General features: G+C 34.0%; 1 protein-coding gene across 1 annotated transcript in view; it reads left to right on the top strand.

Moving 5' to 3' along the window:
• The window catches only part of NRK (Nik related kinase), a 136633-nt gene that overhangs the window by 92049 nt on the left and 26246 nt on the right, over nt 1–18338 (top strand). The window contains exons 12-19 of the mRNA XM_047716750.1: nt 1037–1100; nt 1515–2682; nt 5096–5203; nt 8395–8462; nt 10642–10736; nt 13370–13467; nt 14465–14829; nt 16376–16712. Coding sequence (XP_047572706.1) covers nt 1037–1100; nt 1515–2682; nt 5096–5203; nt 8395–8462; nt 10642–10736; nt 13370–13467; nt 14465–14829; nt 16376–16712 — 2303 coding nt within the window. The remainder of the gene's footprint in view (nt 1–1036; nt 1101–1514; nt 2683–5095; nt 5204–8394; nt 8463–10641; nt 10737–13369; nt 13468–14464; nt 14830–16375; nt 16713–18338) is intronic.

The following is an 18338-nucleotide window of genomic DNA, read 5'->3' as shown; positions in this document are numbered from 1 at the left end:
TACCAAAAATGGCAGGATGGATTTTCATCAAATCCAGATTAAACTATTTAGGAAGTTTTAACTTTGTATTGTATGGCATACTCCACATTTAATCTGGGGCACCATGGGCAGTATTGAGAGTGGTGATATAATGGAAAAGGGGAAACTGGAAACATAGAATTCATTCTCAGAATAGCTACAGGATTGATCTCAGTAGAGTTTCTTCCATCTACATAATTATATGTATCCTATTTTGGAGTGAGAAGCAGCAGAAATTAATTTATTTAACCATGGGTGAAAATTCATTGGATCAGCATCACAAAAGCCAGCTAGTCTCAAATGGGTGTGGGAAGGCCCCATTTCTATTTGAGAATTTGCTAATTTCCAGAGTTGCAAGACTTCCAAAATGTTACCTGCAGGAAAAGTCACATTTATGTGGGAATTACATAGATGTAAATACAGTTGCCTTAAACATTTTTATTTGGGAAATTCAAAAGAACACTCCTGTTTGTAAGCTTCTATATTTCAGTACAGCATAGCAGAAATGAAAGAAGCTGAACATGTTGAATGTGTTAAGTATAAAATTCAGAATTTAAATTTTTACCTTCTCATTGGAAAGACCAGTGTTCCTGACCCTCATTTTCAATGACCCTCATTGAAAGGACCAGAGATAGAGTAGGCCCAAGCCATAAAGTCCTCACATCTAGATCACACAACTTTACGCCATGCTCAACAACTATCTAAAGAGTTTCACTTGTCCCTTTCTCCCTTTGTCTTTCTCAATTATTTCTCTTTAGATTGCAGGTACCAAATTGCTAAATTCCCTTTCCTGTGCCTAGAGAAATTAGTCTGTATGTAATAGCTTCATTGTACTGCAAAAGTAGGCCTAGGAACCAGGATATGGTCCATATTACCAACCAAGTGTGATTTGAAGGTTTACCCTCTTGTCCTTGTGATTCACGTGACATCCTGAGCATTAGAGGGTGAAAACTGACTAAGGTAGATTACACTAACCTCTGTTGATTTTTTTGCATTATTTTTTCTCTTTTATAAAAAGGAATACCTCTGATCTTTGAAAGAGAAGAAGCTATTAAGGAGCAATACACCATGAGAAGATTCAGGTGTGTTAGATAAATCACAAATATAATTTGTTGTTAGCAATTTATGTAAGACAGTTGATTCTATCCCATTAACATTTGACTCAGAAGAGCTTAATCCCTCCTAATACAACAAATAACAGCTCTATATTTTCAAAAGATATTTGAATGGAAATTTTGAGGAAAAATTGTTCTTACTACTCAAAGATTCCTTAATTTCTGGCAATAGAATGAGAAAGTAGATTATTAGATAATTAATACTGAGTATATTAGTAATACAAAGAATATTTCAGACATTACAGGAATGATTCAAAAAAGATTTACTGAAAATATCTTTATTGCACAAAATTTCCATTTTTTAAAATAAAGGCATTTCCCCCAAATGGCTTCACTCCACTGACAATACTTATATAGCAATCATTTATATGTTTTTTCTAGAGGACCTTCTTGTACTCATGAGCTTCTGAGACTGCCAACCAGCAGTAGATGTAGACCACTTAGAGTTCTGCATGGAGAACCATCTCAGCCAAGGTGGTTACCTGATCGAGAAGAGCCACAGGTCCAGGCACTTCAGCATCTACAGGGAGCAGCCAGGGTGTTCATGCCACTACAGGCTCAAGACAATGCACCTAGGCCTCTACAGGGGCAAGCCCAGGCACCTCAGCGACTACAAGGGGCAGCTCGGGTGTTTATGCCACTACGGGCTCAGGTTAAGGCTAAGGCATCTAGGCCCCTACAGATGCAGATTAAGGCACCTCCACGACTACGGAGGGCAGCCTGGATGCTTATGCCACTACAGGCTCAGGTTAAGGCATCTAGGTCTCTACAGGTACAGGTACAGGTACCTAAAGAGCAGCAGGCTCAGGCTCAGTCCCAGACATCAGAAGAGCCACAGGATCTGGACCAGGTACCAGAGGAATTTCAGGGGCAAGATCAGGTACCTGAACAACAACAAAGGCAGGGTCAGGCCCCTGAACAACAGCAGAGGCAGAACCAGGTACCTGAACAGCAGCTGGAGCAGAACCAGCTACCTGTACAGCCAGAGGTACAGGAACAGGCTCCTGAGCCCACACAAGCAGAGACTGAGTCAGAAGAACCTGAGTCCTTACAGGTACATGCCCAGGTATTCCTGCCCCTACTCTCACAGAACCACCATGTGCTGTTGCCACTACATCTGGATACTCAGGTACTCATTCCAGTAGAGGGACAAAATGAAGGGTCACCTCAAGCACAGGCCTGGGCACTAGAGTCCCCACAGGCAGTTGGCTCAGTTCAAGAACTGATAGAGGGACTATCAAGAGGCTTACTTCGAGCACCAGACTCACATAACTCAAAGCCACTTGGTCCACTGCAAACCTTGATGGAAAACCTGTCTTCAAACATGTTTTACTCTCAACCAGAACAAGCACGGAAGAAAAAATCAAAAGTTTCTAGTCTAAGGCAGGCATTGGCAAAAAGACTATCACCAAAGAGGTTCCGGGCAAAGTTATCACGGAGACCTGAAGAGTTTGAGCTCTCAGATTTAGAAGCCTGCAGGCGAAGGCGCCAGAACAGATGGGAGGATATCTTTAATCAGCACGAGGAGGAATTGAGACAAGCTGCAAATGTAAGAGTTTCTGATATTTTAATTGAATCAAATATGCAGAGAAAACATGCTAGTTCATGCCTGTGTTTCCTTCTGTTAAGACCAAATGAAATAAATATCCTTGTGTCCCGGAGAAGATTCATTTAATAATTTGTAGTTCAAGTAAATTATCTTAAAATTTCCAGATAATAATGACTAAATTTGAAAAAGAAAAATTGGCTTGAATGATCCAGGTAATTGCTTTTTATCTTTGTAGAGATATAACTTTAATTATTAACTAACAAAGGGACACCATAAGGACTTTTAAAATTAGGATATTTGATCTTTGAAAATTACTGGAGCATAAGGAATAACATGGAGGACATTGGGAGATGGAAAGGAGAAGTGAGTTGGGGGAAATCGGAGGGGGAGACGAACCATGAGAGACGGTGGACTCTGAGAAACAAACTGAGGATTTTGGAGTGGGGAGGGGAGAGGGGTGCGGGGTTGGGAGGGCCTGGTGGTGGGTATTAAGGAGGGCATGTATTGCATGGAGCACTGGGTGTGGTGCATAAACAATGAATTCTGGGGGCGCCTGGGTGGCTCAGTGGGTTAAGCCGCTGCCTTCGGCTCGGGTCATGATCTCAGAGTCCTGGGATAGAGCCCCGCATCGGGCTCTCTGCTTGGCGGGGAGCCTGCTTCCTCCTCTCTCTCTGCCTGCCTCTCTGCCTGCTTGTGATCTCTCTGTCAAATAAATAAATAAAATCTTTAAAAAAAAAACAATGAATTCTGGAACACTGAAAAGAAATTAAATTAAATTTAATTTAAAAAAAGAAAATTACTGTCATAGTTCAAAATTTTAAAAATAACTCATTAAAAATAAACACACAAAAACTTTGGTTTTGTTCCCCAACCTCTAAGTTAATTTGTCTTTCTTCCCAAAGAATGCTGAACTGTGCTATTTAAGTGAATTGTACCATTTCTTTTTTCATTTTAGGATGTTTAAATCCAGGCTAAAATGAAACAATAAAAGCAATTTCCAAAGCATTTTGTATTTACCATATGTATGACTTGTCTCACTAATTTTCCACCATTTTACATAATTAATCAATGAAATTTCTGCATAGAACATGACACAAGTTACAAATTCATCTCTGTACTCTTGAAATGCAATATGTTACTATCTTTATCTTATTTTCCAATAGTCAAAACTTCATTCTTTCAAATTCTCTAATATAAGTGGATATAATTTGGCTGGAGTTGATGAATTCTATCCGGCAGATTTAATCTGACAAAGAAGGGTTTCTGGGCTTTATAAGCAAATTAAAGAGGTCAATAGGATTAAGAGAGCACTTGTTTTCTAATACTTCATAGCATCCATTTATATAAAGGAATCCTAAATTAAAGCCTGGTATCAATTAAATGAATGTTATTTCCCTAACATGTTTAACTCGAGAAAAGGTAAAAGCAGCAAGTGAAGAAATGCCCCAAAGAGGAAACGGATGCATATTCCCAATAAAGGGGGAGATAGGAAGAGAAAGAAAACATATAGAGAAGTGGAGGTATGAGTCTAGAGTGGTGATATTTGCCTGAAATTAAGGCATCTAAAATGCTAGTGACTAATTTCAATGAGGAATAGTAACAATTAAATCTAATGGGTTTTGCATTTATGAAAAAGACTTGTATGCATCCCTGCAAGACTCATAGCATTAGTAGCACGACACATACTTATTGTCATTTGGTGTTTTAATTATGCATGTGAGAAGCTATTCTAAAATGGAAGAAAAAGTCAATAAATAATAGTTACCAATTCCATGACCCTAGGATCTTGTATTGGCATTCATATCTTTATATGTGATTTCTAAAGAAAATATAAAAAAATTAATACTAACTCTAAGTCATAGATCTTGTGAATTGCCTAAAAATTTGTTAGCATTTAGAAATTTATGTGAATTTTTCAACTAACCAAAGAAAAGAAAACTCATTTTCATTACTCTTTATGAGTTGAAGGAATAATATTGATTGGTTTAAATGTGAAAACAGGAAATTTCCTAAGCTTCTGGAGCTCAATTAGTGAGAAATATTTGCACTGCTATATTACAGATCTTCCATTGCACAAGCAGACCGAACTTCATAGTTATAACTGACTAGTTAATGTGACAGTTTGGGGTTATGAGTTAAGCCTTAAACCAGATATTCTTAACCTGGGTCTAATAGATTGGCTGCAGGTGGTCAATGATCCCCCTGAAAATATATGCAGACATGTGTGTCTGTATGCAGTTAGAATCTCCTCAGATTCCAAAGGAATCCAGAACCAAAAACTCTTAGAGTCTACTGGTTTAAATCAATTTTAATATTTGAAAATTATTCTTCTAAGTTGTACATTGTGAAGATTGTCGCTCCTATCATTTGCATTTTAATAATTAAAATATTTATTTTCCTTTTTGTTTCAAAGGACAAAGAAGATGAATCATCAGACAATGATGAAGTATTTCATTCAATTCAAGCTGAAGTCCAAATAGAACCATTGCAACCATATGTTCCAAATCCTAAAGGAAATGAGGTAAGTATCTCAGTATGAGTTGCTGTGACATTAATAAGTGCCTAGAACAGTGGTTCTTAAACTTTTTGGTCTCAGGATATCTTTATACTCTTAAACATTGAAGACCTCAAAAAACTTTTGTTTATGTGCATTATGTCATTCAATATTTAATGAATTAGAAATTAAAATAAAATTTTAAAATATTAATTCATTTAAAGGTAAATAAAAGTATTCTATGTCAACATAAGAAACAAAATTTTAATAAAAAACGATTTTCCATTTTACTTAATGGAAAAACAACTGGATTGTCATATCAGTTTCTGCATTCAATTTTTTGCCAAATGTTTAGGTTGAAGTATATGAATAAAAGCTGGCTTCTCACATATAAGTAGTTGGGAAGAAAGGATTTTCATAGCTTTTTCAGATAATTGTGGAAATTCTTTGATAATATACCAAAACTACAGAAGTGGAATTTAAAACCCTATCAGTAAAATTTGCATATTCAGAAATATTAAAATCCATTGTTCTATTGTATGCTATGAATAGATGTTTTCCTCATTCATAATTTTTTATCCTCATACATTGGTCAGTTGGAAACCATTGGTTCAGTGTGTATGTAGATGTTTCCAAATATTTACACATTTCATTACACAACATCAATAAACAGCATTTGTTAATGTCACCAATTTCATCAGAAAAATTATTGAGTATTGATAAGTCAAGTACATTGTGACAGATAATAAATCTAAAATTTTAATTTTCACTTCAAAACTCAATTTTATCATTGCTAACAAATAACATCAGTTGTTCTTTTTTCCTTGAATTGACAACCTAACTTCATTGATTTTAAACAAAATGCCTGCCAAATACCCAAGTTGAATAATCATAGTTTTTTTTGTCATTCATTCTTTTAAGTAAAATATTGCCCATAAAAACCTTGAGTAGGGGGTGCCTGGGTGGCTAAGTGGGTTAAGCCTCTGCCTTCTGCTCAGGTCATGATCTCAGGGTCCTGGGATCAAGTCCCACATCGGCCTCTCTGCTTGGCAGGGAGCCTGCTTTCTCCTCTCTCTCTCTACCTGCCTATCTACCTACTTGTGATCTCTCTCTGTCAAATAAATAAATAAAATCTTTAAAAAAAAAAAAAAAACCTTGAGTAGTTCAGCTTGTAACACAATCACACATATCTTTTCCCTTGATTATTCTGGGATGTAGTTTATGACAGGGTCTGGGTCATTTAATCTGTGGTTTATTTTTTTACACTTACATGAATAATCAAGTCAGTCCTCATGTCCAGGTTGACTTCCGTTTTCACAACTATATTAACAGCATTTAGCTTAGGGTATTGGTGAGGCCCAAGTTGCAGTTTCAGTTTCCATGTGGACAAGTTATTATCATCATCCAGCATTCCTAATAGCTAGCCATCTAAAAATATCTTGGTCACTAAGGATGAGCAGATTGTTAGGTGAAGAACTCAGAAATTCTTGCCTTACTAATAGTGGGTCAGGAGTTTCATTGTTGTTCTTAATCAGCACAAGGGCCCCAGATGACTATATTTCTTCTAGATGCTTCGGGGTAGTCTTATGATGTCTTTCATGGACAATTATCCTTTTTAAATATGTTACTTCTGATACTAACAGTCCTCTGAAGTGAATAACAGAGTACCGCTTTATAATTACTAACCACTGGCAGAAGGAACATAAGCTGGGTTGTATTATTTAATTACAAAAGGCCCTATGTCTCTCTCTCTGCCTTATTAAATTATGACTTTACTCCTACTCTTAGATAACAATTATTACCTTTAAGCATGAGATTTTAAGCAGGAAATATAATGAGTTGTGCCTGATTGTTCTGGAATGCATCATTTTCCTTACATATGCTATTCATACAAATCATCTTCCCATTTTTTGGACCAAAACAGCCAATTCATATCAGGCATTAGCTTTTCTTAATTTTCTTAATTTTGGTCTTTATCCTTTCTGAGTAATCCTTGTCTCTGGTTTACTAGTGTCAATAACTTTCTGAGATCAGTTCGTAAACCAAGAGGCCTAAATGGGGTCAATATGATGCCAGGTATCTGAATCAAATGTGGAAAAAGTCAGATGCTTATCATGCATACTGCCAAATATCTGGTTACATTTGGAAGCACTCATTAGCAGAACGTGAACAATTAACATTTTTCGTTTCTTATCCAAGTGTCTGTTAGAGTTTAAAGACAACCTTGATGTGTCACTACGTAGAGAGAAAATAGTGTAGTAAATTTAGTGTAGTTTCAAGAAACTATAGAGTGACTTTATCAACATGAAAATGCTTAATTTTTTTAAAAATGTAAAATGTTTAATTTTTCTTTCTATATAAGCTACTGTGACTGCCTCGTTGAATGTCAGAATAGCCTATTTTGGTTAACTAAAAACTATTTTAAGTAGAAACCTAATGATATAAAACTAAATGAGGTGAGGGATTACTACATGGTCCTATCTACTAATGTTGGCAGAAATTAAATCTGCCTTACTGATGGATGCTGGCTCATTTTATGTGCTCTTTCTCAAGTATTTACTATATTAGATGAATGAATAATTAATAGAAACCAAAATCATTTAGAATTGAAAAAGTATTAGAACACTATGACATTATAGTCCAATTGTAAAGCGAAAACAACATACTTACTTGAAGGTGGGACACTTTTGACACTTAAGACATTTTATTGATGTGTTTATGTGTGTTACAACTTTTGAAAATCTAGAGTTACCTTAAAAGGGTGAGTGAGTGAGAACTTTGAGCTTAAATTCTGAGTGATAAATTTGGACTTGATATAAAAGTAATATGAAAACATAAAAAGAGCATTAAATTAGCAGTTGAGGGACCTACATTCTGATTATAGATATTCTTTAATTTGATGTAAAATTCTTAGGGAGTTGATTTTTCCTCTCTGAGGTACAGATTCCTCAAAAATAAAATTAGAGTGTTTGATTATATAATCTCCAGAATCTGTTATTATACTAAAATTCAAGGATACCATGAGAAAATATGGTTAAGCAGTTCTAATGTTATACTATAAGTAACTATGAAAATACAACCTAATTATGAAAATCAGATTTCATAAGTTGGATTTTTAGTCAACTATCTTTATATGAAGAAGAGCATTTTCCCATGAATTAATAACTCAAAGGAATTTACAATAAAAAATTTTACCAAAGTATTTCATTGTCTTTAAGGTCCAAGAAAGATCTACTTCAAAGCCTTACAAGCAGGATTGTGAACACCGTGTCAAGATCTCTTCAAAGTATGTGTCTCTGATTTCTATATTCTAATTACTCACTATTTACTATCACATGGAAAATTAAAGCATATTTATTTGATAATAAGTTTTATGTAAAGTCAAAACTAAAAAATATTAATGAAAACATTGTCACTAGCGATATCTTCATCTTGTATTTAAAACCTTAACTGCAGTAATTCATTAACTAGATATTTCATATTTAGATATACTGTAGTCTCAGTGTCATTTAGTTTAATAATTTGCTGATAAGATCCACAATTTAATAAAAGAAATGTCAATGAATTATTTGACAGCTTTCAATTGGTATTTTAAAAGAAAAAGATGTGAAACTTTATATGTATCAGGTACTTCAATTATACATTTTGTCATGTAATATGTCATTAATATCATGTATATGTACTACATGTTAAAATACACACACAATTCCTTCAGAAGTTAATGCCATGGAATGGGCAAGCTTAAAATGACTTATGGGGAAAATCAAATCTAAAACTCAGTATTATAGCAATGATATTTTATACTGGTAACTATATTTTTTATCTTTATAATATTGGTGATGTTCAGTAATTTTTGAAGATCATATTTCATGTTTTAGATGTCATGTGCAAAGCATTATATTTGAAAGCTAAATAAAGTTGTTTATTTACTTATTTATTTAAGATTTATTTATTTTAGAGAGAGAGAAAGAGCACGAGCAAGAGAGGCAGAGGGAAAGGGAGAATCTGAAGCAGACTCCATGCTGAGCACAGAGCCTGACATGGGGCTAGGTCTCACAACCCTGAGATCACAACCTGGGCCAAAACCAAGAGTTGGACGCTTAACTGACTGTGCCACCCAGGTGCCCCTGAAAGCTAAATTTTAATGTAGATTTTCCTTGAAAATCATACCCCTTCCAACTCCAGATTATAATGGACAGAACTTAGCCTATATTCATTCACTCAGTCATTTGCTAAATATTTATTGAGCACCTGCTATATTCAAGATACTGGAATGTATGGTCAGATTGCATAGAGTTGATGGTATGTAGCATATATATTACTACCTCATTATTATTTAAAACCCCATATATTTATGTCCTTAGTCTTAACTTGTGTGCAGAAATCTTGGAAAATTAGAAAGCAAGATTAGGAACTTTTGCTTTCTCTGCCTTCAGTGAATAAGTTGTCATGGTCCTTCTGACCACAAAGGGAGAAAACAGCTTACTTTTGTATATCTTTTTGGTATCATGGGATACGTCTTTAACAAAATCCAATACATAAAAATTAATATTGCTTTTAAACTGGAATTGGCTCTTCCCATTAGAAAAGGATTTTTGAATTTATGAATAACAAATATATTGAGTCTTTCTGAAATTTAGGGTCATAGAAAAGACTCTTGTCTGTTCTAGGCTGAGATCAATAACCAAAGCCTTTTCTATATAGAAATTCCAAAGTGACATAAAATTTAACAGCACAGGTCCAAAAATCTTTTCTAAATATTCCCTGAATTTCAATATTAAAAACAAAAAGTTCCGGGTGCCTGGGTGGCTCAGTGGTTAAAGCCTCTGCCTTCGGCTCAGGTCATGATCTCAGGGTCTTGGGATCGAGTCCCGCATTGGGCTCTCTGCTCTGCAGGGAGCCTGCCTCCTCCTGTCTCTCTCTGCCTGCCTCTCTGCCTACTTGTGATCTGTCTGTCAAATAAATTAAAAAAAAAAAAATTAAAAAAAAAAAAAGTTCCTATATTTATGTCCATCTATTTATCTAAATCAGGAACAGGACACTTAAAAATGTAAAGGCCAAATCAGGATGATAATAGTGGAATATTTGACATAACAGTAATAGCTTCTTATATTGTTTTTATCCTCGCATAGACTATTATATTTATCACTGTGTTACTAGGTATATAATGTTTGAATGTTACCTGAAAGTAAGTTTATTGAATTTTTAGAAATTAATATGATATGTGAAGGAAATGTATACTATATGGAAACGTTTTATTTATATTTTGGAAATTATTTATCTGTTCTAGATAAAATAGCACATTTGAGGAAAAATGGGAATTTGAAATATTTCTTAAGCTCTACTTCTTTTTAGTTTGATATATACCCATATACCTAAAATTTTTTGTTGGTCTTGATTTTGAGCTGTATATTCCCTTTGTGAGTATTGGGACATGGTGTATGGCTTTCTGTCTTTTCATTTAGTGTTCCTCAGCAGTCTGTTTTGGAACAATCTCAGAAGCCAATTGACATCAGACAAAGAAGTTTGCAAAATCTTCAAAACTGCCCAGCAGCTTCAGGTAATGCAAAGCACAAAGTTTAAACAGTCAAAACACAAAGCTAATGTTTAACAGTTTATATTTCAGAAGTGAAGAAAGAACTTCAAGAAGTAATGAGTCAAAAGTGTTAGGGAAGCCACATAGAATTAAGACCAAGAGGCCACTGAATTTGGCAACTGGGTGGTCAGTGGTGACGTTTAGAAATGGAAAATAATTTTTCTAAAGTTTCTTCTTTAAGTTGTGTAGTAGTTAGGAATGTGTCTGGGAGTGGGTGTCAACTTTGATTTCTGTACCATGTATGAAAAATATGGGAAAGGAACTTGAGAGAGGACTAACAGGCTAAAATTTATAGGCAAGCCTTTAAATATTGAAGTATTAGATAGAATAGTTGTGGGCATGTGTTTTATTTATCCATTTATTTCACCATCCCAAAGTAAGATATATACAGCATCTCATAAACATCCTTAAATGTTACAAATTGATGTTTTTACTCAAATGCAAGAAAAAGTTATAAAATCATAGAAAATAACTTCATAATTTGTGATATGAATTTCAAAAGAAATGTTTTATCTTATGATGTGCTTTTGAGAGTTTAAATGAATAATAGATTTTTGAAATATTGAAATAAACAGAGCCAAAAGTTAGGCTTTAGATTATAAAATCTGGCATTGTGTATTTTTAAGCAATCCAAATAAATTCAGCAAGGGCAAAATGCCTGAATGAGTTCTCGAGTCATCGAGATATCTACAATCTAAAATTGTAGAACACAGATTTTATTAAAATGTTAATAATAAAAAAGATATATAGTTGTACTCTATCAAAATCAAATATTTCAAAGACCTGAACTTAAAACCCACATTCTTCTTGGGAGACTCAGATAATGGTAGAAATATTTTAATAGTGTCCTCTTATACAGAAATATTATCTTGTGAGAAATAAAATAAACCTGAAACAAAAGTAACTTTAAGAATATTTTCCCCAGAACCTTTCTGGTTTGGCTAGGACTAATTTTACTAATAGTGGGCAAACACCTAAAAATGTAAGATTTATTCATACTGCCTTTTCTGAAATAAGGAAATTTTAGATTGGTTTCCAAAGCAGTCATGAACATTGGTTGGGAGGGGGTGAGAAGGGGATAGCTTCTGTGTAGATAGATAATAACTGAAGTTCTTTTCAGCTCTAAAATTCTATTATTTTATTATTTGTGCTACCTAGGCCATTTGAAGTTCCCATGAGATTACATATTTTATTATGCAGGAAATCAGAACACCTTACTACAAATTTGCCTCAAAATCTCAAAAACTCACCCAAACTTATTTAGCCTAACAACACACACAGGGACTTGAGAAAAAATGGTTTTCTGAAGAAAGATAATAAATCATAAAAGTGCAATGCCAGAAGTTGCAGACACAAATTTTAGGATGTGTTCTAGATAATATACTCAAAAGATAGCAGTGTATGTGTATACATGATTTTTGGATTGCAAGGTCTACACCTTGGCTATATATAGCAAGGCTGCAAATAAAAAAAAAACGATAGGACTATTTGTCTTTAAAATCCAAGCACATAAAAAAAATAAGCAAGGATATAAATACCCCTTGGTGAGGCTTTTTCTATGTATACTCAGCCAGATTTACTGATTTCTGACCCAAAATATTATCACTGAATTTTAACCACAGGTGTTATTTACTGTACCATAAATCTTAATATTAAAAAATCCATCCTTCTAATCCAGATACATTTGCATTTTTTAAAGATTTTTAAAAATATTTAAGTAATCTCTACACCCAGTGTGGTGCTCATACTCACAACCCCAAGATCCAAGAGTTGTATGTTCCATCAACTGAGCAGCTAGGGGCCCCTAAATTTGCATTTTAAATGGAAATATTTACACTATGGAATCAAGCTGCACATTATAACAACTAACCAAATTAAAACTAAACTTAAAGTGTCAACCCCTCAGCCACACTGGCAATATTGCAAATGCTCACTAGCCATGTGCGACTACTGGCAACTGTATTAGACATGCAGATACAGAACATTTCTATTACTGCAAAAAGTTCTAGAGCACAACATCATTATAGAAAGATTCCTAGCTTTATAAAAAGGGTTAAGTTTTGTCTCTTTTCAGTTGTTTGCCTTTCAACTCTATTGAAATACTTCAAGATATATCATTGAGTGGAAATTAGGGAATTAAGATTGCAGGGTCAAATCTCCTCTTGAGAATTTTGTCTAATCTATCATCTTCTAATACACTTTCGGGCTCTTTTTCTACTGGTTAATATGGGAGCCCAGTGATATCACCTAGCTCTTCCTATTCTTGGTACATATTATTATTTTTTTTTAAATGCAACTGTCTACCAGTCTTACTGGGTATCTTCTCACACAGATAGAGAGAAATATTTAACAAGTGTACACTTATTATTGAGAACAGAAAAGCCGTATAGATCTATAGACAACAAAACCTTGAGCCTGTCACTCCCCCCACAAACAGAATCTAGGATCCTGGCCGCATGAGGATTTATTAGGTGATATTTCCTGAATGGAAAAAGGCAACAGGAAAAAAATACCAAGTTATTAAACCTGTACACTATAAAAGTGAAGGGAATGGCTGCAATCATCGCTGTTACTAATATCTTCTTGTCATTCCACAGACTCTTCTTCTGAGGAAGAGAGTCCTGTGACCTGGAGGAGGTCCCAGTCATCACCGCCTTATTCCACTATTGATCAGAAGTTGCTGGTTGATGTCCACGTAGGTTTTCATCTTAACTCTTTAACACATTTATCTGTTTTTTAAAAATGTTTTTCAACTTATGTATTTTCATCTTCACTCGAGGGAAAGGTCAAAGTGTTCAGTTCTTTAATTAATCTTACAAAGATAGATTTCCATTGTTATGTGAGTATGCAGAATATGAAATCTAGAAATTAAATTTGAAGTGGAGAAACATTTAGTTGATCATAAAATATTTTATATTAACATTCTTTTATCAATATATTCAGAGGAGTGATAAAAAGGTCTTTGTAGAAGCTAATCTCAAATCAAGGAGTAGAAGCTAGATGTTCACTTTTCATCTAATATAATTTCTTGGATGATAACACAATGCATAAAAATAAAACATTTAGGGAGGAATAAAATGCCCTCTGATAGCATATAACATTCTTCCAATTGTTTTTGCCCTATGCTTTCAGGTCATTTCATTTTATTTTTGTAATTACTCCTACCCTACCATATACACAATCTCTTTCAGATTGCCTAAAGGTTGATTATATGACACTTACCATACTTAAAGGTAGCTTTATATTAATTTGTTTATTAGAAGTGTTTGATCTACTTCAAGACAACCTATGTACAAAACTAAGCTGGAAAATAACGTATCAATTTTAAGACCATGTGTTAATCCTAATATCAGAGAATAAAAGAAAAAAGTAACTATATCTTCTATAGAACACCAAATAATCTGTTATATTCTCTGTCACCAAAATGAAATGTCTACTCCTCAGCAGAGAAGTAGGGGTAATAAAAAAGAGTAAATCTTGCCCTGTGTGAGCCAGAAAGGCCACTAATGATCATAGCCTGAAGTTTGGGTTTTGACATCTCATCCTCACAAAAATGTTTCTTTATCTAAGTGAGTAAAAATCTTCACTTCAATTGAAAATATATTTTAAGATATTGTCAGCATGGAAACTTTCCAATTTAGAAGGAAATGAAAGGCTACTGGAGACTACATTAACCTTTCTTGTGCACACAGGTTCCAGATGGATTTAAAGTAGGAAAAATATCACCCCCTGTTTACTTGACAAATGAATGGGTAGGCTATAATGCACTCTCTGAAATCTTCCGGAATGATTGGTTAACTCCTGCACCTGTCATTCAGCCACCTGAAGAGGATGGTGATTATGTTGAACTCTATGATACTGGTGCTGATACTGATGGTGATGATGCTGATTCTAATGATGCATATGAGGACACCTATGATCATGACAATGACAATGATGACTTGGATAGCAAGGTTGATCAGGCTAATGATGTTGGTAAAGACTATGAAGATAATGACAGTGATGGAGCTATTGATGACAAAGCCAATAATCATGATGATGCCCCTTGTTGGCCAAGGTTGGTTTTTCTATATTATTTGCACTACCAAAGTTTTAAAATTTCAGAACTGTTTGCACCTTTGTTTTACTTTCAGATTTTATTACCAAGAGGATGAATGAATTGCACTTGCATATTCATAAATGGTTGATTTTCAATAATAGATTTTAAATTGTTTTAATGCAAAACAATTTTGAATTTTTGTATACTATATTTTATTAGTATTCAAGTATTAAGTTACTTATAACTGCCATTTATTCATGTTTCTATTAAAATTAATGTTACTTAATGATCTTACCCTCTAAAACCACAGTGAGTATATGAAATGAGGTGACAAATAGTGTGCCACTTAATAACTGTAAGAGGAAGCCCTGATATTCGCATACAAAATCTTCAAATTTGCTGAGAAAAATGAATTGCAACCTTTATTTTTCACTTGATAATTTTAGGCTGAAATGTACTAACAGAATTATTTTTGGAATTCTGCAAACTGCTATAACTAAATTCAGTACTTAGTCAATTTTATCTTCTTACATAGCAACTGCCAGAAGTGGTAATATTTAGTGAAGTGATATTTTTGGAATGCCACCAGTTGTTTGCTATATATATAGTTTCTATCTCCTGCTCTAAACAGGCCAGTGTATTCTTATTTGTATGTACATGGTTTATATTCAAAATGTTCTCAAAGAAGATTACTTAATATAGTAAATGTTTACATTTGTAGAAAAATGATTAACAGTGGGAGAATTGTTTACTTTATAATATTGAAATCCATATATTGTTTTTTTAATCTTCAAATGTTATTAGGTAAATATACATGGCAGAATTGACTACAAATTATTCAACATTTTTTTCTTTTTTGTCAATTAAAAAAATCTACCAGGAATTTCATTGTCAAATAAATTTGCTTTTAGGATTATCATAGGTACCTGGATATGTTGTCTTTAATGCAAAAAATAATTATGACATTTGGTAAGGTTGCTGTTTCGCAACTAAATAAATGACTATCTTATCTTAATGAGATCTATATTACTGAATTTCCTGATGGTATTAATAGAAAAATAAATGGGATTCTTTAGCAAAGTACTTAATACACATGTTAGAAAATCAAGGCACATGTTAAAATTAACAGAAATTAAATAAATTGCAAAAAATAAGTATTCAATTATGTTGTGGTTGTGCCAGAAATATGGGCTTAATCATTTATGTGGCTGTGAAGTTGCAAATGCATGTAGTCTATTATTTAAGCAACCACCCCAAAATAAAACATGTTTTTGCTGCTAGCCTAACACATGTTCCTAATAAAATATGCAAGCTCTCTTCCATCTGCAATCCATGTGCAGTCAGGAAATTGATGGTGGCTATGGTGTTAATTCAGTATTTAAGATTGACAAGATATAGGGGTATTTTTCTTGTCCATATCATACCAATAGTGTTCATATAGAGCAAAAACATTCCTAGAGATAGCACATATGTATCAGATACATCCTAATTCTGTTTTATTTGCTGACTTTCAAATGTATTTTTGTTCAGTGGCTTTCTATCATTAATTGGATCTTGTTATCAGAACAAGCTATGACAGAGATGGAAGCTGCAAGCAAGATGGTAGAGATGGAAGTGATGGTGGAGAAGAGACCTGCAGCAGCTATGGAAGTCAGAAAGTCAGTAGAGGCCATGGAGAAAATGTAGCCAGTGGAGGCAGTGTAGCCATTAGAGACCATGAAGAACTTGGAGCCAATATAGGCAATGGAAGAAAAGTTAAGGAAGTCAATGGAGGTAAGGGAATCAGTGGAACCAATGAAGAAAGTGGAGCCCTTGAACTCAGTGGAGGAGAAAATTTGTCAGAGACAGATAGTCAAGGATTGGAGAGACCGACATCCCACGACTTTGAACATCAACAGGAGGTAATGCACCATTTGAAAAGGAGAAATAAAAATGAAAAGGACAATGAATTCTTCTCTTTGTAAATTTATTTTTTTCATGTGATATGTCACATTTCCAGTCATTTCAAATATATTTTTAACTTTTAACCAAAGCCCTAACCATTTTAATTTATAGCTGTAGATTTTAACTTCTTCTCATTTGGATGGTTCCTATTTATTTCCAGGGACAAAAATACATTTTTTTGTTCACCTTTATTATTCAGATTACACATTTGGGGTAGTGTCTCTTAACATATACAATTTATTTTTCTGGGAAGTTATCATTGTAAAATTTACATAACAGAATTTTCCATCTTTACTACTTTAAGTGTACAATTCAGTGGCATTAAGTACCTTCACAATGTTGTACAACCATTATTACTACTCACTTCTAGAGCTTTTTCATCATCCTAAACAATTAAATAATTAACTCCCTATTATCCCTCCTACCAGTCCCAAGTAACCTCTGTTCTACTTTCTAAGAACTTTATATATCCAGATCACACAATATTTGTCCTTTTGTGTCACATAGCATAATATTTTCAAGGTTCAACCATGTTGTAGCAAGTATCAGAATTTTCTTCCTTTTTAATGCTGAATAATATTTTATTGTATGAATATATCACATTTTGTTTATCCACTCATCTGTTGATGGGCACTTGGGTTGTTTTCGCCTTTTGGCTATCATGAATAATGCTGCTGTAAACATCGGTATATAACTATGGGTTGTAGAGTGCCTGTTTTCCATTATTTGAGCTATTTACCCAGGAGTGGAATACCTAAATGTAGAATTGCTAGAGTGCCATTGTTAGATTCTATTTTCACTTTTTGAGGAACTATTAACACATACAGTTTAAATGTAAGTAACATTGTGTTAGGCAATGATTCTATCATTCAAAAAACATTACTGACTTTATAAATGTGCTTAAAATACTCAAATAGTATCCGGTTTAGACTGCATCTCATTCATAGCATTTTTAAGTTTGGCCTGATTAGATCTCATTTCTGCCCTTAGAGATTCTATATTGTCACTAATGCTTTTTTCAGGCCTAGCTATTAACTTCATGATTGCTACCCTGAAGTCTATTTCTAACATCTTGCTTATATCTAAACTGTGGAAGGAGTCAAGATGCCCTTCAACAGATGAATGGATAAAGATGTGATCATATTTACATTGGAATATTACTCAGCCATCAGAAAGGATGAATACCCATGATTTGCTTCAACATGGATGGAACTGGAGGGGATTATGTCAAGTGAAATAAGTCAAGCAGAGAAAGACAATTATCATATGGTTTCACTCACATGTGAAACATAAGGAATATCATGGAGGACCACAGGGGAAGGGAGGGAAAACTGAATGGGAAGAGATCAGAAATGGAGACGAACCATGAGAGACTCTGGACTCTGGGAACCAAACTGAGGGTTACAGAAGAGAAGGGGGTGGTAACCAGGTGATGGGTATTAAGGAGGGTATGTGTGGTGATGAATACTTGGTGTTATATGCAACTAATGAATCATTGAACACTACATAGAAAACTAATGATGTACTATATGTTGGCTAACTGAACATAATTAAAATTTTTTCTAAAAAAATACTCAAATAGT

Source organism: Lutra lutra, chromosome X, assembly GCF_902655055.1.
Source record: "Lutra lutra chromosome X, mLutLut1.2, whole genome shotgun sequence".
NCBI classification, from domain to species: domain Eukaryota; kingdom Metazoa; phylum Chordata; class Mammalia; order Carnivora; family Mustelidae; genus Lutra; species Lutra lutra.
This window is presented reverse-complemented; position numbering and strand designations above follow the sequence as displayed.